This window comes from Marmota monax, unplaced genomic scaffold (genome assembly GCF_021218885.2).
Source record: "Marmota monax isolate L192 unplaced genomic scaffold, Marmota_monax_Labrador192_F-V1.1 WCK01_AAM20220418_F8-fsc00083, whole genome shotgun sequence".
Taxonomy (NCBI): Eukaryota; Metazoa; Chordata; class Mammalia; order Rodentia; family Sciuridae; genus Marmota; species Marmota monax.
In genome coordinates, this window is record NW_026692848.1 from 4,969,660 (window position 1) to 4,994,762 (window position 25,103).

Genomic DNA, 25,103 nt, shown 5'->3' on the forward strand with positions numbered 1-25,103 from the left:
CAAAGGGGCTTGCCTTTGAGAAAGTGATTCTCATGTGAAAGGGGGGTAATTAATGCATGAGCATTCTCTGAAAAAAGTCTCCTCCCCCTAGGGATTCTGATACAGCCCCTAGTTGAGACTCTCATCCTTTGATCTATATGCACTTGACTAACTCTATAAGACCCCCGATTCTGAAATTTGCCCAAGCCACCTATTTACATTCAAATAAACCCTGTTATTCTTTACCAGTTTCTTAGCTATAATATTTCATCTACCTTTTGACGGAGTCTAAACACAACTGTCATCTATTTTAACAAGGAATTTTCTTTTTAGAATCCCCAGTCAACCTTACCATCCCACATCTCCAATCTGAAAAAACTAATAGTATACTAAGGTGAAGTGCTTAAACTCTGAAAACACAAAAATTCATTCAATTGATATCCAAGCTCCAATGAAACAGTTAATTAGGAATTTCAGAGTCACATCAAATAAACCTTGACTACATAATGAAGGTGGTAACACTATCTGATAGAGCTATACTGACAGCTGTGCACACAGCATACATAGTAAGTTTGGCATAGAGTAGGCAATTAATTGTCTCCTAATCCCACCGCACATTCTCTTCAGGAAACCTCAACCCTTTGACTCACTTAACAATCAAGCTTAGGATGTCACAGAAAAGGATATGATCAATGGCAAATTATATTTTGTAATAAAACAGCACAGCATATTACACTGGCAGCTGCCTCACACATCTCATGTTTACCACAGTCTCTTGACTGCATCAAGAGGCTGCACAGACTAACTTATACAGTCCAGGTTTGTGTAAGCATACTCTCCGATGTTCCCATAGCTACAAAATTACATGACAACACATTTCTCAGAAGATAAACCATTCATAAGCAACCTTATATAACTATACCTCAGTCTCTGGGCTCTCCATTCTATTTCACTAATCTATTTAGTCTTTCTTTTAATATCATGCTGTATTAACTACAGTGACATCTTGGTATGCAGTAAAGCAAGTTCTTCTACCTTGCTCTTCAAGAGTGTCTTGGCTGTTTGTGGCCTGCCACATATTTTCACACATATTTTAGAATGAGTTGCTCAATTTCTAAAATAATACTTTTAAGAATTTTCATTGGAATTCTACTATAATATAGTGTATATTCAAAACCATAAACATGGTATATAACTTCTCCATTTGATTAGGTCATCTTTTATTTTTCCCTTAAGAACGTAAACTTTTAATGCATTTTTCATTAAGCCTTTACTCTCACTTAAAACTTAACTCCTAGAAATTCATAGGATTTTTTTCTGTCGTCGTATATTATATTTTTAAATTTTTTTTCCCTAAAAAAAAAAAAAAACATATAATTGGTTTTCCTATAAACTTGTATGCAACAATCTTGTTTTATTATTATTGATTCTTGTTTTTTCTGTATATTCTTTAGAATTATTTATTTTTTCCTGTATATTCTTTAGAATTATTTATGTAAATGATCACATCACTTGCAAATAAGTTATATTTTTTCCTTCCAACTATATATTTTTATTTCTTCTTGCTATCCTTTACAACACTGTCAATACACCAAAATTCAAGATTAAAGATTTCAAAAGTTCACCCCTAAAAGTTTGAAGTAATGTGTAGACATTTTTACATATATACTTTTTTAGATTATAATGAATTTCAACAAGCAAATATTAAACTAACCTTCCATTCTGAAACTCAACTTGATCATAATTCATTATTCTTCTAATAAATTAGTGGATTCAGTTTCCCAGCATTCTGGTGATTTTTAAAAAATACATTCATGAACAGAACTGACCTATAATTTTCCTTTCTCACAATATGCTTCTCAGGTTTTGGCATTAGGGTCATATTGGCCTCAAAACATATTGGAAAGTATTCTTTCTTCTTCTCCTCTTTGGGTAAGCTTCTGTAAGCCTAGTGTTATTTCTTCATGAAATACTGAACAGAATTAATTGGTGATACCACCTGGGACCACAGTCTTCTCTGTAGAAAGTTTCAAATTATGGATTTAGTTTCTTTGATTTGTATTCCTTAGTATTGTCAATTGATACACTGTTTAAACACTGTTTATCTAGAAACATATCCATATTGTCTAAATTGTCAAATTTCTTGGATTAAAGTTTGTCTAATTTTCTATTTAATATATATAAGATCTGTAGTGATTTACACATAACTAAGCTGGCTTTAGCAGTGTCCCACAAGTTTTCCAGACAGCATTTTTCACTTTTTACTATTTATGCACATTTCCCTTTTTCTTTCATTCTCCAATAATTCTCCTTTGCTTTTGTTGATTGGGATGGAAAGATTTTAAACAGGTTCAGAGCTGGACACAGTGGCACAAGCCTGTAATCCCAGCAGCTCGGGAGGCTAAGGCAGGAGGATGGCGAGTTCAAACTCAGTGAGACCCTCTCTCTAAATAAAATACAAAATAGATCTGGGGAGGCTGCTCAGTTGTTGAATACCCAAGTTCAATTCCTGGTCCCCCCAAGTTGCTCCCCTAAAAAAACAGGGTCAGTATTCTTCCCTCCTCTTCACCATACTCCTACCATCTGCGATGTAAATTTGCACCTCTTCCCACCTCTTGAATCTAGGGTAGCAGTGGCTTGCTTTGGCTGATACAAAGGATATGCCAGTTAAAAGTCAACCTTATATGTGGTTCTTAAGACCCTACAGCTCCCATGAGGATAAATATGCACTAAGGTTATTGTGGGAAGAAATACATGTGACCCAGTAACCATCAATGCCTACTGCTAGGAATCTCTCAAAAGCAGAACTGCCTGCCAACCTACAGTGGACTGCAGATTCAGACCCAAGCAGCTCTGCTGAATCCAGTCACAGAAGTGGGAGTACAAGAAATTGTTCATGTAAGTATTAAATTAAATTTGGGGGTGGTTTTAATTATAATGCAGCAATAGGTAGACAATATGTACTCATTCTCTTCATTTTGAACTTTTCTCCTCCTTGATTTCTGCTTTAGTTTTATTTTCTTCCTTCTGCTTCCTTTGGGTTTAATCTGTTACTGTTTTTCCAAATTTCTGAAAAGAATGCTTATTGTATTCTTTTTTTTATTATTGGCATTTTTTCCCCTAATGCATGTATTTAAAGATTTACACATAACTAAGCTGGCTTTAGCAGTGTCCCACAAGTTTTGACAGACAGCATTTTCAATATCATTCAGGTCAAAATAATTTGATAGCTATTAAATATTTAAACGTATTTTTTTCTCATTTCAAACCTATAAGAATTTCATAATTAGCTTTGGTTTTGATTTCTAGCTTCCTACACTGTAACCAGAAAACATACCATACCATGTAAAATATTATTCCTTTTATTTGTTCAGATTTGCTTTTTTAAATAGGATATAATCAATGTTTGTAAACATTTTATGAGTGCCTAAAATGAATGCAAAGTCTACTTTGCATAAGATACCTGTCTCTGTGTTTTGCAGTGTTGGGGACTGAACCTAGGGCCTCAGGTATGTTAGGCAACAAGTTACCACTGGGCTAGGTCTAAGTTTATTTGTCCTTTTACTTCTGTTTACAGGCCATGTTCATTGGCATACACATATGTTAAAAAGGTATCTTTCTGTCATTATGAAATGGCCTTCTTTATTTTCAGTAAATACTTTTGCCATTAAGTCTATATTGATATTAACATGAAGATACAGTTTTTTATTTGACCTTGAGATGCATATTTCTTGATTGCATACTTTGAATCTTTTCCTATTATTATATTTTAAATGGTATTCCTATGAACAGCATTTTGTTTCTTCATTCAAACTGTCAATCTTTCAATTTTAACTTAACTCATTTATACTACATGGATTTATATCAACCTTCTTACTAAGTGAAGGTCTAGTTTTACTAATGACTGATCAAGTTGATCTTTTCTCTCTTCTGGCTGCTTTTAGGACTTCCATTTCATCATTAGTTTTCAGCAGTTCTAATATGATGTACCTAGATGAGGTTCTCTTTATATTTAGCATGGTTAGGAGTCAGTTTCACAGATCTATGACTTTCTTTCTTTGATTTTTAAGTTCTCAATCACTTCAAAACTCTACTTCTGCAGCATTCTTTCTCCTTTTAATACAATTACAAAAGTTATAACTTCACACTATATTCCTTTCATTCATCATACACCATTAATAGTTTGAATGTGAAGTGTCCCCCAAAGGCTTACGTGTGCAACGAGGTGAAAAGATCAGGTCATGAGCCTTAACCCAATCAGTGACCAAATCACCTGCTGGGATTAACTGAGTGGTAACTGAAGGCAGATAGAGTGTGGCTGGAGAAATGGGGCATGGCTTTGGGGGTATATCTGTATCTGCCAAGTGGAGATATCTATCTCCCTCTCTCTCCCCCTCTCCTCTCTGTTTTCTGATCATCATGTGAGCTGCTTCCCTCCACCATACTCTTCTGCCATGGTGTACTATCTCATCTCAAGCCCCAAGAATGGAGCCTGCTGTCCATGTACCAGAACCTCTGAAACCATGAGCCCCCAAATAAACTCTTCCTCTTCTACAATTGTTATGGTAAGAGCTTTTAGTCACAGCAGCAAAAAAGCTAAAACACTCATAGAGTATACCTTTTATTCCTCATACCCTCTCCTGTATTTCCCATCCTTCTGTGTCTCAGTGCTAAAGATTTTCTTTTGGGTTGTCCTCCAGAGTTCACTAATTCTACCGTCAAATGCTTCTAACCTCTGTCAAACTCATCTTAACTCATGGAAGTTAAGGATGTTTTGGTTTTACATTTTTTGGTTTCCATGTTTCTGCTTTCTTACACTTTCTTACACTGTTCTTACAAAGTATGAATCTGATAATTCTAACATCTAGAATTTCTGGGTGTTTGATTCTCTTGTTTATTCAGATTTTTGTTTGCAATATTGCTCCCTATATGATTGGTTATTTTTCATCCTTTGTCAGACACCATAGTTAATAAATACCTTATAGAAATAACAAAAACCTAAGATGATGTTATCTTATTTCAGTAAGGATGTATGTTAGCTTCTACTATGCACCTATAGTTACCAGCAACCCAAGATCATTCAATACAAGTTCCCTTACTGAGAGCCAATTCTGAGTTAAGATGCAGTCTCTGAGAGGATCTGGGATGCTCTAAGTGAAGGATGACTCCTAGAGTGCATACCCATCTCTAGCCAAAGAAAAGTCTGAACAGGAGGGTAGTCTATAAAGTCCAATTTCTGTCATGCAAAGCTCAAGCCTCTCAGCCATCCTCCCCAGATTCAGCAAACATAACCAAATGAAAAAGTCAGGATTACATTCTTAATCATCTGGCCTCCTAAGGATGTTATCTTCTTGATGGGGCTCTGATGCATTCATTCAGATTTTTTCTTTCCTACTAGGTCCTATATCACTACTACCACTTTGCTGATCTGAACTACTTTGTACTTAAACGGAGAAATCCACTAAGCACTTTTTAAGAGGATGCCTTTTAATCTAAATTGATACAGAATTAACATAATTTCAGACAGTATGGGGTAAAAATTTATTGGAAGGAGGGTCTAGTTAAAAAAAAAAGAAAAACTTCACAGAAAATCTTACAGAATTTATCTACCTGCCTGGCCCTGTGTCTGTCTCTTGTTAGCTCTTCCTACTTTTCTGTTAACTTTTTAACTTACCCAGTTTATATAATCAAGGATTCTACAGATCTTTTCGCCCCATTTCCCCAATCAAGACAAAGTAATCTTTACATCCCCTCATTCATTCATTTTGTATAGTTTTGGTTATTTTTTAGAATATAAAATGGCCTTTCATTTTCAAATTCTATTCAGCAAAACGTTTATTCAAGACTTGCTAGCTGCCAAGAAATGAAACAGATATGAGGGGTTAAAAAAAGAAAAAAGGAAATGCCTGCTCAAGAAGTCTGTGAAAATGCCTTTTCTCTATTTGTTTCCTTGACTATTTCTTAAAACAAGTAAACTTGTCAAATAGTTGTACTTTATACAGATCTTTTTCAAATCAATTCATATGCTAGATATATCTCAAACATGACCCCCAAAAGTCTGGAAAAATGCACTGGAGATAGTTTAGCACATCAAATAGGTAACTGGTTTTGACTGGTTGATCTACCTTTTCTGACTACTGCAAGAGCTTTCTCTGATACATCCTGCCCTTTTCATATACTAAACCTCCTCTTGCCTGAACCAGGGCTTCAAAACTATACAGAAAAAAACGCTTCTCACAGCTAATTAGGCATTGTAATTACTACTCGCTAAATTAAAAAATGTTCTTAAACTACATGAAGCCAAAACATTGAATCTGGACATAATTGGACATTTTTTTTTAATCTTAAAAAACAGTCACTATTAAGAAGCAACAGACAGAAAAGTATGTTGAAGTGCATAACATCGGGATTCTAATGCAGTTGAAACTGTCAAGGTCGTTCCTTCCCAAAATGTTATAAGTAGAGAATGAAAAAAAAAAAATTACTCATAGCAGCTGCTTTGTCTACTGCAACCAACTTCCAAGTTAATATCCTTTGCCTTGCATTAAAATTCATTCTGTGTTGATTTATCATGCCAGTTCTGCAGCTTCATTCAATTAAAACAATGTCACAACACTTTCAAAGAAAATCATTTCAAACAGCCTGAGCCAAGTACAACTTTGAAAGCCTAAATAAGGGAAAGAAAAAAAAAGGTATTCATTAACCCCACTGTTTAAGTGCTAATATTTTCTATGGCTCACCAATTATATTTCTGCCAAGTGGCATGTTAGTTTCTTAAGAGGTTTAACAACAAAAATGTCTAATGCTATTCACTGATGCTCACGACATTTTTAATAGAAATGATATATTTCTCAATGGTAAAATGCAAAATTATGAAAAATCTTTCCATTAATTTTTTAAGAATTCTACAATTAAAGATAAAACTTCCTGTGACACATTATCAAAACCAATAACTGATAAAAAGTGTATTTTCAAAAGCATCGCAGTGAAACTTCCAACAACTATTAAAGAGTAATAATCTCTGCTTAAAATTTTGTAATTAAAAAAACTATGAAAGAACATGTACTTTACAATCTGTTTTTAAATATCATGTCTAATATTCAAGGTGACTTTAGTAGACACCTTAAAACCCTTACATTATCTCACAAAAGTTGTATTAAAACACACCCAAAAACATGTGTGTGGATATTTGTTAATGAAGTCTCACTTAGCAGAAGAAAATAAAGAACCCCCTCTAATTTAGCCAACACTACTCTGTTTATTTGTGTACATATTTAAGATGAGAAAAGAATAGTGAGCATTCAACCAGTTTAAAATATCAGAATATTTCAAAATGTCTTGTGGCCATGGAAAGCAAATGCCTTATTCCTTTTCTACCATCATCATTAATTTTAGATAAGCAGCCAAATATGTCCCCAGAGAAACAGCTAATCTACACTACGTAATTATTATAGGCATCATTTTGTAAAATCTTTCTTATATTAGGACTTAATGAACATTTAGTATTCATGGCATGTGACCCACAAGCACCACATAAGAAAAATCTTCTTACAAACAAACCTATGTACATAAAGGCACTGACAGCTGCTGTACATAAGGAATACTACTAAGCAACTAAAAACGAAATCTGAAGTTATGCCATATGAATTAAGATATCCTAAATTAAAGAAAATCTTCATTATTGGGGATGATTATCCTTCTAGAAGCGAACTAAAAGTTGGGGGGGAAATTAACTAATTTAAAAAAAAAAAAAACCATGATGGCAAGGAAGGTCAACACAAGCAGGCGACAATATTTATGAGAACATAAATGTGGAAAGCTCATATACTATGCCTTTTAAAAGATCCCAAAGTACTTTTTTTGAAGTCTTTATTTTGGTTATTACCTCCTTCTTCAAGCAACACAAGCAATTCACTATTCTGTAAAATTGGCAGTCGTTTTCTTCTTCTAATTCCTTCTTCTCTCCTTCCTATCAAACAAGTAAAACTCTTCCTCACCCACAATACTGAGTGCAAGTAATCGCTCTGCAATTTCTCTGTTCCTTGATTTCCTGGAGAAGGTTTTCTCTCATTCAAAGTGAGGTAGGAGCCCTTGGCCACAAGGTTTATGATCTCCATGTTTCTTGCAGGTCATTACTTTAAGTCAGGCACAAGTTCTCTTATTTTAATTTTGAACTCACAGTGCTTTACACAACATATAACACACGAAAAACAAGTGAAATAATATTCAGCACCAACATCACATTCAAGAAGAAACATCAGCTTTTGAAACATTTTGGATTTTCAGATTAGGAACACCATGTCATTGAAGTCTATGCAAATATCCAAATGCCCCCAAATTCCAAATAGTCCAGAATTTAAAACAAACCAACCAACCTGGGATTTTTAAACTTTCAATACTTGGTGCTTCAGGCCAAAGCAAAAGATAATATAAAGACAAAAGCAAAAATAAGTGAGAAACAGAGAAGATTTAAGAAAATTAAGGCCTCCTTAAAAAAAAAAAAAAAAAAAAAAAAAAAGAAAGAAAGAAAAACTGAAAACTTTAAGCTTGACTAACCAAGAAGAAAACAGAATGTAAAAAAATAAAATTATAAATAAAAGACAATTGATACCAAGAAACAATTGTAAGATACTAAGAAACTACTATGAATAATCACACTCCAACAAACTGGACAACCTAGATTAATAAATTCCTAGAAACATACAACCTACCCAAACTGAACTTTTAAGTTATAGATAAGCTTACTATACCGATACTAATGTGCAGTAATCCAAACCTTCCCAACAAGGAAACACCCAAGGACCACATGGCTTCACCACATGGCTCCACCAAACACTAAGAAGAATTATGCTAATTCTTTCCAAGCTCTTTCAAAAAACTTAACAGGACAATGTACTTCCAAATTCATTTAACAAGGCCAGAATACCATTGTGCTAAAGCCAGATAAGGACAAACAAGAACACAGTATCCTTCATGAACAAGTGCAAGAAACCTCAACAAAATGAAGCACAATGGTAAGAGAGGAAAGAACGAAGCAAGCTAACTGAAATCTGTTCTTCTAAGATCAGGAACAAGATACTGATGCCCACCCTCACCACTTCTACTCAACACAGTACTGGAAGACCTAAGCCAGAGCAACCAGGCCAAGGGCAGGAAATATAAGGCATTCAAAACAAAAAGAAGTTAAATTGTATCTGTTTGCAGGTGATATGATATTATATAGAGAAACTCCTAAAGACAATAAACATTAAAATATTTATGGACAAAGGGACCAAATGTCAACAAGTGCTCTCCAGTGGTTCATTAAAAAAAAAAAAAAAGTATAATAAAGCAGGTGAAGGAAAACAATAATTGGAAATCTGGGTAAAGAGCTAAAAGGAGTTATTTGAGGTATACTAACAATTTTTCTGTAAATCTAAAATTATATCAAAATAAAACATTAAAAGTTGTTAAGGGGGGGGAGGGGAGAAATCCCTAAAGACTCCATCAAAAAATGGAATAAACAAATTCAGTAAAGCTATAGAATACAAAATCAAACACATTTATATACAACAAACAACATTTCTGACAACAAACTATCCAAAAGAGAAATTAAGAAAACAATCAGTTTCAAGAGCACCAAAAATTATAAAATACTTTGACATACATTTAACCAAGGAGGTAAAAGATTTGTACACTGAACACCATCAAACACTGATAAGAAACTTCCTGAGGAAGATAAAATAAATACAGAAATATGTCATGTTAATGAATTTGAAGAACTAATACTGTTAAAATGTTCACACTACCCAATGTGATTTACAGATTCAATGAAATCCCTATCAAAACTCCAATGGCATTTTTCACAGAAACAGAAAATAATCCTAAAATTAATCCAATAAAGATTCCAGATAGCTAAAGCAATCTTAAGAATAAAGGTAAATGAATCACACTTTCAGATTTCAAACTATTACAAAGATATAAAACTATATAGTATTGGCATAAAAATATACGCACAGAACAAGCAGACAGAAGCCCAAAAATAAACTCATGCATTTGTCAGTCAATTTTTGTCAAAGGGCATCAAGAATAAATACACAATGGGGGAAAGAACAGTTTCTTCACCAAGTGATATTGAGTATCCACAATATCAAAAGTTGGATTCACACATTTTAAAACATGAAACTGAACTCTTTATCTTACACCACATACAAAACATAAGTCAAAATAGGTCAAACACTTTTATGTACATGATCTGAAATTGTAAAACTCCACAAAATAAAGTTAAAAAGCTCTGTAACAGTGGTCTTGGCAATAATTTTTTAGATATGTTATTAAAATAAGCAACAAAAACAAGAAGAACTATATCAAGATAACAAAACTTCTACAAAGAAAATAATCCACAAAAGGAAAGAGCAACTCAATTGCTGGGAGTAAACATCTACTCACCATGTATTTGAAAAGGGGTTAATATCTAGACTATCAGAATACTAACTTCTCAAGCAAAAACAACCTAAAACTACCTGGAATTAAAAGGAAACAAATAGCCTGAATAGATATTTTTCCAAAAAGAAGCCATACAAATGTTCAACAGACATATGAAAAAGTGCTTCATATCACCAGTGATAAGGGAAACGCAAATCAAAGCCACAATGAGCACTTCCTATCATGTGTGAGGTACTGGGTTTGATCTTCAGCACCACATAAAAATAATACAATAAAGGTATGAAAAAAAATGAAAATGTATGTTAAAAAAAAGACACAATGACATATCACCTCACACTTGTAAGAATAGCTATTGTCAAAAACACAAAAGATACCCAAGTACTGGTAAAGATATGGAAAAAAGGGAATCATGTTCACTGTAGGTGGGTATGTCAATCTGAAATCAGTATGGAGGTTCCTCAAAAAATTAAAGAAAGCTCAACCATCTATATTCTCTAGCAATGTCACTTTGGGGTATATACCCCAAAGAAATAAAATCAGTATACTGAAAAAGATACAAACATCCATGTTCTTTACAGCATCATTCACAATAGCAGAGACATAAAAACAACCCAAGATATCCATATCAGAAAGTTAAATGGATAAAGAAAATAAAATACTAGTCGGCCATAAAAGAAATCCTATCATTTTCAGAAACATGTATATACCTGGAGGACATTATGCTATAATGAAATAAGCCAAACACAGACAAATCTGCACTGATCTCTTGTGTGGAATCTAAAGTCAAACTCGCAAAACAACAAATAGAATGGTGGCTAGTGGTTGAATAAGAAATCACAGGAAAACTTTCTATCTCAATTGAGCTTGGAAAACATTTGCTTATAGGAAATAACTCTTCCCTTAAAAGAACTCCATCTTTTAAGTATTCTGAATACTAGTTCCTTTTGGCACTTGCATTTGAGACTATGAAAAGGCTTCTTATTTCAGAAACTATTATACTTCCAAAAAACCTGAGTTAACAAAACCAACTGCTATCTTGAAACTCTTTGTATACTGTCTAACATTTTAAGAAATTCAGTATATCTCATACCATAAAGAGCTTATTGAATATGTGGCACATAGTAAGTCCTCAACATACCCTTAGAGAATGAAATGAAAAGTAAACAAAAAACTCAGGTCAGGTCATTTAAAAAAAAAAAAAAACCCAAGTCATGAAATCTGGTCTTCACTCTATTGATCTGGTTTCAGTTCTAAGTCAAAAATAATAGTTTCTCTACCTAAAAACACAAAGACATGCTTTATACTATCAAATCATACTCCTAAATTAAAACTCCAAGAGGTCATTATGTAATCAGACATATTTCACAACTCTATAAAATATGCAGTAACCTTATTAGAAAACTATCTTCAGTTTCCTGCACGAACTATCAAAGGATATACACAGATCCCGTTTTTAATTATGAAAGAAAATTTAATGTATTAAGACCATGTCCAAGCAAAAAACGGGTTAACCTTGGTATTAAAAAAGGAGATTTTGCAGACCATTAAATAAGGCAGACCATTAAATAAATAAGGCTCCAACGGTTACCAACCACCTTTATCCAGTTTTAAATCCTGGAGACACATTGACCCCTGGGGAGGAGGCTACCTTGGAGAAGGAAGCAGCTCCCTACCATTCAGAAGACCCGCTACCAGCCACCTCTCAGGACCCTGACACAGTCTATAGGACTCACACATCCACCTCCCTCCTATATCCCTCCTGCCTTTTGTGCTCCGGCCCTTCAGGGGCCAACTGCCCCCTCAGATATCTTTTCTCCACTTCCCCTGCCTGACCTGGCTCCCTTGCAAGTCTCTCCCCAACACAGACGGGAACAGATCCAACTTTTAAAAGAATTAAGATCCCTTGACTCCGAGCTCTGCTCATTAGCCTTAGGCACGGAGTCAACCCGAGCTGGCCGAAGGCGATCTAATACAAAGGCTAAGCCGAGCCATTGGCCAGTTCTCGCCTTCCCAGTCACCCTCAGTCAGACAGATAAGCCTGCCCAGGCTGAAGACTCAGAGGAGGATCTAGAGGAGGAAGTGGCAGAAAAGGATCAAGGGGACGAAGCGGGGGAAGGGCAAGAGGAAGATCAGGGCTCAGAGGATGAGGAGTTCACCCCTAGGCAGGAAGAAACCCAGAGTGTCTACAAAAAATTAAGCCTGTGTTTTCTTGAAAAACTTAAAAAGGCTTGTGCTCACTATGGCCCCATGTTGGGTGCCAAATGTCCTGTCCGGCAGGACACATCAACATGGGCAGCAAACCTAGATGGGGAGGAATGAAGGGACAAGAGACACGAAAGGTGACAGCAAGACAAAAATTCTGATCAAGCTGCAAACTTTTATTGTTCACATAGGGGTATTTATATGCTGGGGATGGGGAAGCTCTCTAATCAACAATTGCTGGATGTGGGTGGTAAAACTGCCAGGTGCAAGATGTCTGATGATCCTGATAACCACAGGGAGATAGGTTCCAGGGAGATAGGTGGCTGCAGGATGCCTCCCAGGCAGGATGTCTCCCAGGGGGCTGTCAGGCTAATCTTTGAAGGAGAATTTCCTTCTAGTCCCCGACATTTTGAGTTAACATCCATTCATTAATCAGTAAAACAAAGGTGAAAGTAGTTTATGTCAAAATTTCTGAAGGCTCTTGGCCAATCCCCAAACACAAAAATGCCAAGAGAGTCAAAGATCTACAGAAAGACAATTCTGCCCCCATCTCTGAGTACCCCTCCAAAACAAATGTCAGCTCAAGAGCTCATTCACAGGTGACAATTCTGAAAAAGAGAAGAATATCAAACAACTCTGACTAACCCAGAAGTCTGATTAATTTTCCTGAATTTGCAGGTAAAATTTGGCTAAAGAGAAAGAGTGTTTATAACTCCATTCCCCTACTAAAATAAGATTAGGCTGAGCACCCTATATCTAAAAATACTTGGGCAAGTGTTTCAGATTTACTGGACTGACCATCTGAATTCAAACAATGTGAAATCCAAATTGCTCTGAAACCTAAAACTGGCACCCAAAATGTTTGGGCATTTTGGATTTTCAGACTAGGGATGCTCAAATTGTGTTATAAGGGAGACTACAGAAAGTACCAAGAATGATACTACAAACCTTTACTATCAATCATAGTTACCATGCGATCCTACGAACTGGGGAAAAACAATTTGAAAAGGCATTTATCCATCATACAAACCCTCCGACAATGTGCCATTATGATGGCCTAGACTCATAAAAGATGCATCTCAAGGACATCAAATTTAAAACCCATTTTTATTTTTTATTTTTTTTTAAATTTTTTTATTGTTGGTTGTTCAAAACATTACACAGTTCTTGATATATCATATTTCACACTTTGATTCAAGTGGGTTATGAACTCCCATTTTTACCCCATATACAGATTTCAGAATCACATCAGTTACACATCCATTGCTTTACATATTGCCATACTAGTGTCTGTTGTATTCTGCTGCCTTTCCTATCCTCTACTATCCCCCCTCCCCTCCCCTCCCCTCCCCTCTTCTCTCTCTACCCCCTCTACTGTCATTCATTTCTCCCCCTTGTATTATTTTTCCCTTTCCCCTCACTTCCTCTTGTATGTACTTTTGTATAATCCTGAGGGTCTCCTTCCATTTCCATGCAATTTCCCTTCTCTCTCCCTTTCCCTCCCACCTCTCATCCCTGTTTAATGTTAATCTTCTCATGCTCTTCATCCCTACTCTGTTCTTGGTTACTCTCCTTATATCAAAGAAGACATTTGGCATTTGTTTTTTAGGGATTGGCTAGCTTCACTTAGCATAATCTGCTCTAATGCCATCCATTTCCCTGTAAATTCTATGATTTTGTCATTTTTTAATGCAGAGTAATACTCCATTGTGTATAAATGCCACATTTTTTTTATCCATTCGTCTATTGAAGGGCATCTAGGTTGGTTCCACAGTCTTGCTATTGTGAATTGTGCTGCTATGAACATTGATGTAGCAGTGTCCCTGTAGCATGCTCTTTTTAGGTCTTTAGGGAATAGACCGAGAAGGGGAATAGCTGGGTCAAATGGTGGTTCCATTCCCAGCTTTCCAAGAAATCTCCATACTGCTTTCCAAATTGGCTGCACCAATTTGCAGTCCCACCAGCAATGTACAAGTGGACCCTTTTCCCCACATCCTCAACAGCACTTGTTGTTGTTTGACTTCATAATGGCTGCCAATCTTACTGGAGTGAGATGGTATCTTAGGGTGGTTTTGATTTGCATTTCTCTGACTGCTAGATACTGCTACATACTGTGGGGTCAGGCTCCAAATTCCTCAATAGGACACCCATAGCACAAAAGTTAATAACTAGAATCAACAAATGGGACTTACTCAAACTAAAAAGTTTTTTCACAGCAAAAGAAACAATAAGAGAGGTAAATAGGGAGCCTACATCCTGGGAACAAATCTTTACTCCTCACACTTCAGATAGAGCCCTAATATCCAGAGTATACAAAGAACTCAAAAAATTAGACAATAAGAGAACAAACAACCCAATCAACAAATGGGCCAAGGACCTGAACAGACACTTCTCAGAGGAGGACATACAATCAATCAACAAGTACATGAAAAAATGCTTAAAACCCATTTTTAAAAGCAGATAATCAGTTATCATCACATAGAATTACAATTTAATCATTAAATCAGAGCAAAAAATCTTTTCAAGTATATACAGGATGACTCTAACCTGTAAAGGCTAGACCCTGCCAATATTTGGAACTTACCTACTAATCTGGCCAAGCCTATAAAACAATTTCTAAGGACCCAAAATTGATAATCAGGCAACTTTACTGGCAAAACTATTGCCGATTCATTTGAAATACAGCACCTTTTACTTAATGTCATAGTTAATTTCACTGATACACATTTATAAGATCTCCACATTTTCAAACAAATCCTTAATAACTTGCCAAATTACCAGTTTGATGGTCTAAATAAAACTTCGACCTTCTTGTCTCTTGATAAACAGACTAAAATATTTCATACAGTAAGTTTCACCTTTTATCTAAGACTGAGCTGCTTTAAAAATAAGATTACTATTCTTATTCATGAGCATTCAGACCATATTAAGTGTCTATCAGGTGCTGTACATTTGTTACCTTTATCTCTCCAAACAATTTTGAAGTGGACCTTATAACTATATAGACAAAGAAACAGATTCTTACAAAAAAAAAAAAAAAGACATGTGCGCAAAGCTAATATAATAATTTCAATTATTTTGCTGCAAATATCTGTTCCAGTCCCCTTCTCATGAGTAACTTGATATGATTAATGCTAGATTTCTCAACCTCAGCAAGTACTAACATTTAGGGCTAGGTAATTCTTTCTTGTGGTATGCTAGCCTGTTCATTGTAGGATGTTTAATAACATTCCTAGCCTCCACCCCATAAGTACTGGCAGTACTGGCCCCTTTCAAGTTTTATCAGCCAAGAAAATCTCCAAATATTGCCAATGTCCCTGAAGACAAAACTGTTCCCAGTTGAGAAGCACTGGAATACTAGTGAAGCCAGATTTAAAGTTAGGTAGTCAGTGTAGTTAGATAAATCGGGTCTAATATCGAGTGAAATCTAAAATGGAGGCCATGGGGAGAATGACTCCTGGAAAACACAGGACAACTCATGGAAGTCCCGAAAAGGCCCTAGGCCAAAGTCCACCTCAAAGAAATGTTAATGAACAGCCCCCAGCAAAAAGGTGCTGACTCAGAAGTCCTTCCTGACCAGATTACTTCTTTGGCCCACCTGTGTCCCACCCCTAGGGCCTTCCAACCTACATTCCATCACCAAAACTATAAAAAGGGGAAACAACCGCACTTCCAGGGATTCCACCTCTTGGGTCCCCTTCTTCCTCCGGGAGAAGTCTTTTCTGCTGTCCTTTAATAAACTTCTAATTTCTACTCTGACCTTGCCTCGGCGTGCTTCTTTGGTGTTATTCTTCAACATTGGGGAAGCAAGAATCGTCACTGGTCAACAGCGGTAACACTAGCAGATGGGACAAAAGCAGAGGTCTTACACATGCTTATGCAGTTTTGCTTGGATCTGGCATTTCAGTGATCTATAGTAAGAGCATGCCCCCTCAAGTAGCTACTGCCCCTCCAGCCCAGCAAGAACATAAATGTAGAAGACCTAATTAATCTCACCCACCAATAGCCTAGATCAACTTAGTCTGAGTTTCAATCATCAGAACCTCAGCCAACACAGATATCCATGAGGATCTGTTTATTAGTTTAAGCCTCTGAGTTTTAGAGTGTTTCATTGTAGAGTATTACTAAGGCAACTGCTAAAAATTCAGCCAACAAAGGGATAAAAACTGATTTAAAACCTAGGCCTGGCCAAGAACAGTGGCATACATCTGTGATCCCAGGGGTTCAGGGGGTGAGGCAGGAGGATTGCTGAGTTCAAAGCCAACCCCAGCAAAAGCAAGCCGCTAAGCAACTCTGTGAGAACCTATCTCTAAATAAAAAACAAAACAGGGCTGGCCATGTGGCTCAGCAGTTAAGTGCCCCTGAGTTCAATGCCCAGTACACCACCACCACCCACAAAAAAAAAAAAAAAAAAAATTTATATATATATATATATATATAAAAATTAGGCTTGTCTTGACTCAAATGCCAACTACCATCTTGAGATTTTTAAATCAAAATATTCTCACCCCCAGATTGTGTTTGGTACACAGAAAGATGCAACAAAAATCTGCTTTATTAGTTTATTAATGTAAACTTTGAAAAACTTTTTAATGCATTTTCAATAAGACTGCTCATATGAACTTCTCATTCCCACATCATTAAGCCAAGGGCTAAAAAACATTATGTTTGGGCATGATACAGCACTATGCCATTTTTCAGGTTCTGAATCTAAGGCTTCCTTCTTTTATCTGTCCCAGAGCTCTACATAAACAAGTACAAAATACTCTGGGCTGGAGATACAGCTTGATAATAGTAGTTCTTGCCTAGCATGAGAGGCCTTACATTTAATATTCAGCCCCACCCCAAAAACATTAAAACAGAAAACAAAATACTGCCTTCAATTTAATGTTGACTTCTATAGTAGCCAAATGCAAATGACAAAAATATTAAAATATTTTTTTCATATTTAAAAGAATAAGCTTCAAACAAGTGTGCACAATGAATATTCTCTGTGCATCTAACATTTATCAGATACTGTTCTAAGCACTGAGAATATAACCCTGAAAAAGAAAACTTACAAAAATTCCCTGCCCTCATGGATCTTCCATGCTTGTTAACAACATTTACAGAGCATCAAGGTATTTTCCAAGTGCTTTACATGTTTTAAACCATTTAGTCTTCATAATCCTGTGAGAAACTTAGTATTTTTCCATTATGAGGTGAGGAAACTGAGGAACTAGTTACAAAACAAACAGAAGAGCTAGCCAGAGTCTGGGTCTGAGTTCATACTTCTGGACATTATGGTACCCTGCCCCTCTAAAGCTTTAATAATAAAAACATTTTATCCCAACAGGATGAACTCATTCTAACAACTCAAGATTTTATACAGACAGGGGAAGAAAAGAAGCATACAAAATGATCTCTAGGATGTTTTAAGTGAAGACTAAGAATGCATGTTCTTTTAATGCAGCCAAAATTTAATGCATAATTCTGAAATAAATTTTTCCCACACGGCCAAAATCTGACAGACTCTCCTGGTTTACTTTAACTTAAAAAAAAAAAAAAAAAAAAAAGCAAAATTAATCTCCTCTTATATGCCAGTTATTACTCTATATTAGTAACCTCCAAGAAGAAAAACTAATAACTGTGTTCAGATTCCAACTTTGCTAAACTTAAGTGCTCCTAACAGGAATTTAAAATTAGGATATTAAAAAACTTGTCTGGAGGATCAAAACTTTTGTATCCATTTTTCTCCTCCTTTCTGGGGTAACAAAAGCATCACATAAAATCAGATCTCTACCTGCCTGACACCTCACATCTGAATGCCTATCTTCAAGCTTCACATCTCTATCAGAATCATGGAACCCCGTCTTCCCCAAAGCTATTCCCTCCTCAGTCTTTCCTGTCTCAGAAATGCAATTGCACTCCAGCTGACCAAATTCCACCTTTGGGCCATTCCTGACTCAATTCAAATTTAATCTATCACCAAATCCTATCAGTTCTAACCTGAAAATATGCAAACCACGCCTTTCTTAGATCTTCTAGTTTAAGTCCCCTCCCCTGCCTCCCAACTAGTTTCCCTGCTCACCCAACTGTCCACATTCTCTCCACAAAGCAGACAGAAGGAATATATCAAAAATCCAGTGAGCATTCCTTGGCTAAAACCATATGAATGGCTTCTTCTTTCACTCCAAATAGCATTCAAAATTCCCATTGAGCCCAAAGGCACTAACAAATAAGGCTCCTCTGCTAACCTTCTACTAGCACAATCCACAGACAAGGTCACACCTGAGTTGCTGCACTCCCTTTTCACTCTGCCCAGTTTGTGTTCCCCTAGATGGTTTTCATGTTTTCCTCCCCATGATTGTTCTTGTATGCATCTCTTATTTTTTAGAAATTTTTTTAATATTTATTTTTCAGTTTTCGGTGGACACAACATCTTTATTTTATTTTTATGTGATGCTGAGGATCAAACCCAGCGCCCCGCACATGCCAGGCGAGCTTGTTACCACTTGAGCCACATCCCCAGCCCCTGCATTTCTTATCATTTTATAAGAAACTCTTTCCCTGAGAACCCCTAGAAATGAACTGCCCCCTCCCGCAGTCACTGTTCATCTATGTACCAAACTTTGTGCTTCTCCATAGCAAGTACTACACCAAAAAGTATACATTCATTTGCTTACTGTCCGTGTCTGCCCCAGAAATGCTCACTCTGCAACAGTAGGCACACTGTTTAGTCCATTCTCTCCACCTCCTGGAACAATGCCTGACAAAACATCCAAGCCTGTGATCATCCACCTGGCAGCCTGGATTATTCTGATGATGAAGGCAAATTTACAGCAATAATTCTAAAACTAAGCATGCATCAGGATAATCTACAGGACTTGATAATGGGAAGATTAGGGTTAGGGGTGTAGCTCAGTGCTTACCTAGCATGCTTCAGGCCCTAAGTTCTATTCCTAGTGCCACAAAGAAAAAAAAAAAAAAAAAAAACCTACAAAGGTGGTGGGGAAACCAGATGCTGGGCCTCTGCGCCATAGTTTCTGACTTAATCTGGGACTGGGCTTGAACATTTACAAGTTCCCTGGATGCCGCAGTCAGGCTGTGGCCCTCAACACCTGGAGGTGTGGGTACTTTGGCCCAAGAACCATAGTCTGAGAACCACTGATTCACACAATATTTAGCTCCAACACACAAGTGGCAATACCAGCCCATGGTGTCAAGGAGTCACAACTGGTAAAAGGAGGAAAGGAAGAGAGTGAAAAGATGCCCTCTGGACCCATGCCAGGTGCTCACTTAGAAAACTGTATAAAAAAAGTCTTTTTAATAATACAGTATAAATATTCTTCCCTGAATGGGATTTATTAAAGAATAGATGGAAACAGATCAAGGTTATAATCTATTAAAGTCTTATGGCACATATATATTTATGTTAATGACTGCTACTCAAACTTTATCCCCCAGGGTTTAAAAAGCAGATGAGAAAGCTTATATCCTTTAGGGGACACTGAAATACCAAACAGTGCAGACCTCAGTTGGGACACTTTTTCCCATCTCTAGGAATAACCCTAACACTGAGGGCAGGCCTACAGCAGTCATGCCTAGCTTACAATCTGCCTCTCCAGTCATGGCAGATTGGTTCAAAATGCATTCTTTTCAAGAATTGGAAATTTGAAGATAAAGCCTTGTGACAAAAGGCCCAGTGTCTGAATTTATGACACTACTGTTAAAAGCAAAACTTCCCAGATGAAACCATAAACTATTGCCACTAAAGTTCTCAGTAATCTCATGGTTCCTGCCTTACTTTGGCTCTCCAATTCTTCCTTTAATTTTTTGACTTTTCCAATAACTTCCAAAAAAAAATTTTTTTTGCCTCTGCAACCAAAAATATGCATAGAGTAAATGTGTAAGCTTTAAAGACAAGTGTAACAGAAATGCAAATTGTGAAATACTAAAGCTTTTCCCATAAATACAACTTAAGGCATTTATTCCCATCTGCAAACTAGTGTTCTGTCTAAATAACTAATAAATCTTAGATCACATCACATTATGACATTATGTCAAATTTTTTCTTCTACTTGCTTCTTAGAGAAGTATTCCAAAACTTAGCATAAGTAAGCATTTTTCCTGGGCTGTGGTTGTGGCTCAGAGGTAGAGCGCTTGCCTAGCATGCGTGAAGCACTGGGTTCCATCCTCAGCACCACAAAAAAAATAAAATAAAGGTATTGTGGCCACTTATAACTAATATAAATAAACATTAAAAAAAAGTAACCATTTTTCCTTAGTTTATCCAAAAAGTATTGGATGCTTATTATCTGTCAATATTATGGGGTATATCATAATGAATGACAAGACCAAGTTCTTCTTTTATGTACTTTATATTCTGCTGGGGAGAGACAGTAAAATAAACAAGAAAAATGCCAGATAATAAGCACTGCTGCAGAGAAAAAAAGAAACTTGTGAAAAAAGTGAGTAACTCACAGGGCTTCTAGGTAAAATGTTAGAGGGAAGGAAGCCTCACCATCAATGAAGTGACATTTAAACTTAGATCCTAAAGAGAAGCAGCAGCCAGACAGTAGAGATCAGGGTACAGCTAAAAAAAAAAAAAAAAGGTTTTGAGGCTAGGAATAGACATAACTTGTTTTAAAAGGCCAAAAGAAGGACAATGTCACTACAATGTAGTGAAAAAGAGGGGAAATCATTAATGATGAGGTCAGAGAAACAGGCCTTGTAACAAAAGGCCCAGTGTCTGAATTTATGTATTTAGAAATTAACTGGTATAGGACAAGATTATTCACAACAAGATGCTTATAGAGAACAGTTGAGTAACAGACTAAGATGAGAGGACAATCAGATTAGAACTAAGTTTCCATAAAAATTTAAGAGCTGAAAGCAATCTTATATTCCCATACCCCATTTTACAGAAAGGATATGTGGCCCAAACTGACTTTTCTGAGGTCAGATTAAAGACAAATGGGGTTTAACTCGTTGCTTTTTAACATTCAAGCCAAAGTTCTTCCCATAATTCTTTGCCTCATTTTGAAATCTCAAATAGCTCTTTACCAGGGGCATTTCTGAAAATGACATAGCAATAATCAAATGGAAACATATTTCAAAAGATAGAAATTATCCATACTTCCAGTCCCTCATATGAACTTTCTTAAATGCAGCTTATAATGCTTAAATATTTACCACCAAATTTATGTTTCCACATTATATAAGCAGAAAAAAAAACTGAATAAAACAAAAGAATATACTTACATCTGGGTATTCTTTTACAGGCACATAAAGTTTCTCTTGTAACTGAACAATAGGTCCCACAGCATCAGGCAATTCTGCACTCCTTTTCTCTGTACTGCCATTTAATGTGTCATTGTACATGTCTTTCCGTACTCTGCTAATTTCTGTTAAAAGTAAAAATTTTAAATGTGTTAGACAAAAAAAGTATTCTTGCTAGTCCAGAAGAAAATAGGGGAGGGGGGTTGCAAGGAAAGATTTCATGTATAGTGTTAAAACTCCAGTGAAGAATTACTGGCCTATTCTGTCTGTTTCTGGATTAAGCCCATGTTTAATAGATTGATAACCTTAATTAATTTCTACCACTAATCGAATTTATAACAACCAAATAAGACATCTTATTAAAACTAATTTCAGAGCCCAAATTCTTAAGCAGTATGATATAGATTTGTTTTACCTAATTTTTCCATGTTTAACTGAGGCCAGTCATTCCAAATGACTGCTTCATCAGTAACTATGAAGAGAATGCCTTCCAGACAACACACACACCAGAGGCTGTTTGACACTTCAGAACTAAGCTCTCTGAATGAAGTTTAGACTGGACCACTTTGTTAGATCCTTTAGATGTCTTCAGAATATTCAGAAATGTCCAATAGATAACAGGTGGCAAGTTTAGCAGAAGTCTGAGTTTGACACACAAATTTAGGGAGCTAAAGCTATGAGAAGAGAGATCTTAAAAGAAGGTAAAGGGAGAAGGGAGGACTGAGGAAAACAAGATCTAAACCAATAAGAAATGAAGGTAGATAGGAGAACTTGAAGAGAGGTGATATAGAAACTAAGGTGATCAAAAGTACTGAAATCTACAGAAATATGGTGAAGTAAAAAGAAAAAGATGGTACCTGGGATTTGACCATTAAGCTATTGGTGATCAAAGAAGTTTCAAAAAAAAGATGGTAAATGGAAATCAAACTACACAGAGTTACTGAATTAAATATAAGAAATTAGAGATATCCCAAATCAATAACCTTAAAAAAAAAGTATTACAATTCTTAGGTATAAATATATACTTAAAGAAAAAATGTTGAATCTATTTCACTAGGTTAAGTTTTTAAAGAAAATGGATTAATTCTTCCAAGAATTATCTATTAAGCTTCTATTCTGTGCTAGAGGATAGGTTCCCACTGGAATATACATGAATTGTCATTATTAGGCTATTAGCTGGATGCCTATGTAACTGTCTTCCATTCTACAGATTATGTCCTCCTTGAGGAAAAGGCTCACATCCAAATACTTTTTTTTTTTTTGAAAGAGAATTTTTTTTTTTAATATTTATTTTTCAGTTTTCGGCGGACACAACATCTTTGTTTGTATGTGGTGCTGAGGATCGAACCCGGGTCGCACGCATGCCAGGCGAGCGTGCTACCACTTGAGCCACATCCCCAGCCCCCAAATACTTTTTTAAGTCTTTTATTTTTAAAATGTATTTTGTATATCACCCTAAAGTGAAATTCCAATCTACTGATATTAAGGAACTATCAAATTTGAATGTACTCTTTAATTTTCATAACTACTTATTTGAATCTGTTTCAGTTAAATAAAATCCAATACAGAAAAAAGGTGTGATCAAAGGTATTTTTACCAAGTTATAAAATATTACTTTTTAAAACTCATACACATTTTGCTTCAGTAATAGCAATATTCATTTCATTACAAATTTTTTTTCCTAAATAACAATTTGATTATCGAAGCTTACCAAAGGTTTAGCTTTGAATAGCAAATGAAATCAACAAAAATTTAAAAAGAGAGTACCTTGGATTTGACTATAAGGGCAAAACTTTATTCTTTCTTAAAGTTCTTGTATATGTCTAGTATTATTATGAAGTCTTTCTTAAGTATCAAATTAGTGTGTAGTTAGCCAAACGGCATTAGAAACAGTTAATATAATTAAAATTACATATATATCCTTTCATCCAGGTATTTATACCATAAATGCAAGAACAGTTCAAAATTTAACAATCTGTTATAAGTAATCTCAGTAATATAACAGAGTAAGGAGGGGGAAAAAAATCATGACCTTCCAGGTAAACAAATTTTCCAAACTTAGAAAAATTAAAGGAACCAATTGTAAATGATAAAAAAAATCCAGATGGCGATATTAAAATACGTATAAATACATAAAACCAATAACCTTTATATATATATATATATATATATATATATATATATATGCATCCAGTTAGATAACAATGTATTTACCATTAGGTTGTACTTCTATAAATAATAAAAGAAAAAAAAAATCACACAATTAAGAACTAAAAGTTCCGCAGGCTTCTGCTACCCACCGCTTCCCCTGAACCCAGACAGAGCCTGGAACACACCGAGTCCTCAATAAGAGTAGATAGGTGGGTAAATGACATAGGATGGGCTAGTTCTACAGCATAGTTCTGATTTCAGCTCTCAAAGAACTTATCCAATATGAAAGACAGATAGGCAGTATTTCTCCCATGATTTGTTTCAGTCTCTAACATGTACCACGGACCTTAATACCTAAATATAGATTATGTAGCAGACAGTTCTGATGGGAATGAAAAGATGACCAAGTCCTCAAGGAATGTACAATCTAATTCATTATTAAATCAAACCAGCTGAGTACTATCTTTATCAAAAATACTCATATCAGAACAAACTGTCAGAACTACAGTAACTCTTTCAGATTTAAGACAAGTCTCTTATTTAACCTCTGTATGCCTGTGCTTCATATCATTAGAGGTCCATTACTGAACGACTCAACTGAACTCAGTGCTCCCCAACCTTAGGGTGCAAGAGGCCCATTTATTATTTTCTCCTATAACCCCATGTTCAAAACTTTTCATCCACTAAGCCCCAGAAATTAGAGCTTCTTCTACTATTATCCTATCAAGTTGATAAAATTACAACCAAGCTATTGTAGAAGCATGCAATAGGTCTGGGGAATGTTTTAGTCCTTGCCTAACTAGTGGTTTAACATGTACTCATTTCTCAAACACTGGAATGCCTCATAACTACTGTTATTGTTTTGTCAATTATTACACAGTAATACTCAAATGTTCCCCCCATCTCTGTGTGATCTTAGAAACCATTAATACAAAAATTCCTACTGCAATAACCCCTAAATTGGGCATGTATCTTCTATCTAAATTCCTTAATTTGTTTTTACACTGCTCTGAAGTTCTTAAATGTCTGAAATTTCATTTCATTGAATCGAAATCCACACTCCAGAGGCTGTTTACCTCTGGTCC

At 35.7% G+C, this 25,103-nt stretch overlaps 1 protein-coding gene across 8 annotated transcripts in view; it reads right to left on the bottom strand.

The window, feature by feature from the left end:
- The window catches only part of Qki (QKI, KH domain containing RNA binding), a 134,434-nt gene that overhangs the window by 76,759 nt on the left and 32,572 nt on the right, over nucleotides 1-25,103 (bottom strand). For all 8 annotated transcript variants that reach the window (XR_009227230.1, XM_046449288.2, XM_058580944.1 and 5 more), the window contains exon 2: nucleotides 21,850-21,992. Coding sequence is in view for 7 of the 8 variants with exons in the window: in XM_046449288.2 (XP_046305244.1) it covers nucleotides 21,850-21,992 (143 nt within the window). In the remaining variant the exon portion in view is untranslated. The remainder of the gene's footprint in view (nucleotides 1-21,849; nucleotides 21,993-25,103) is intronic.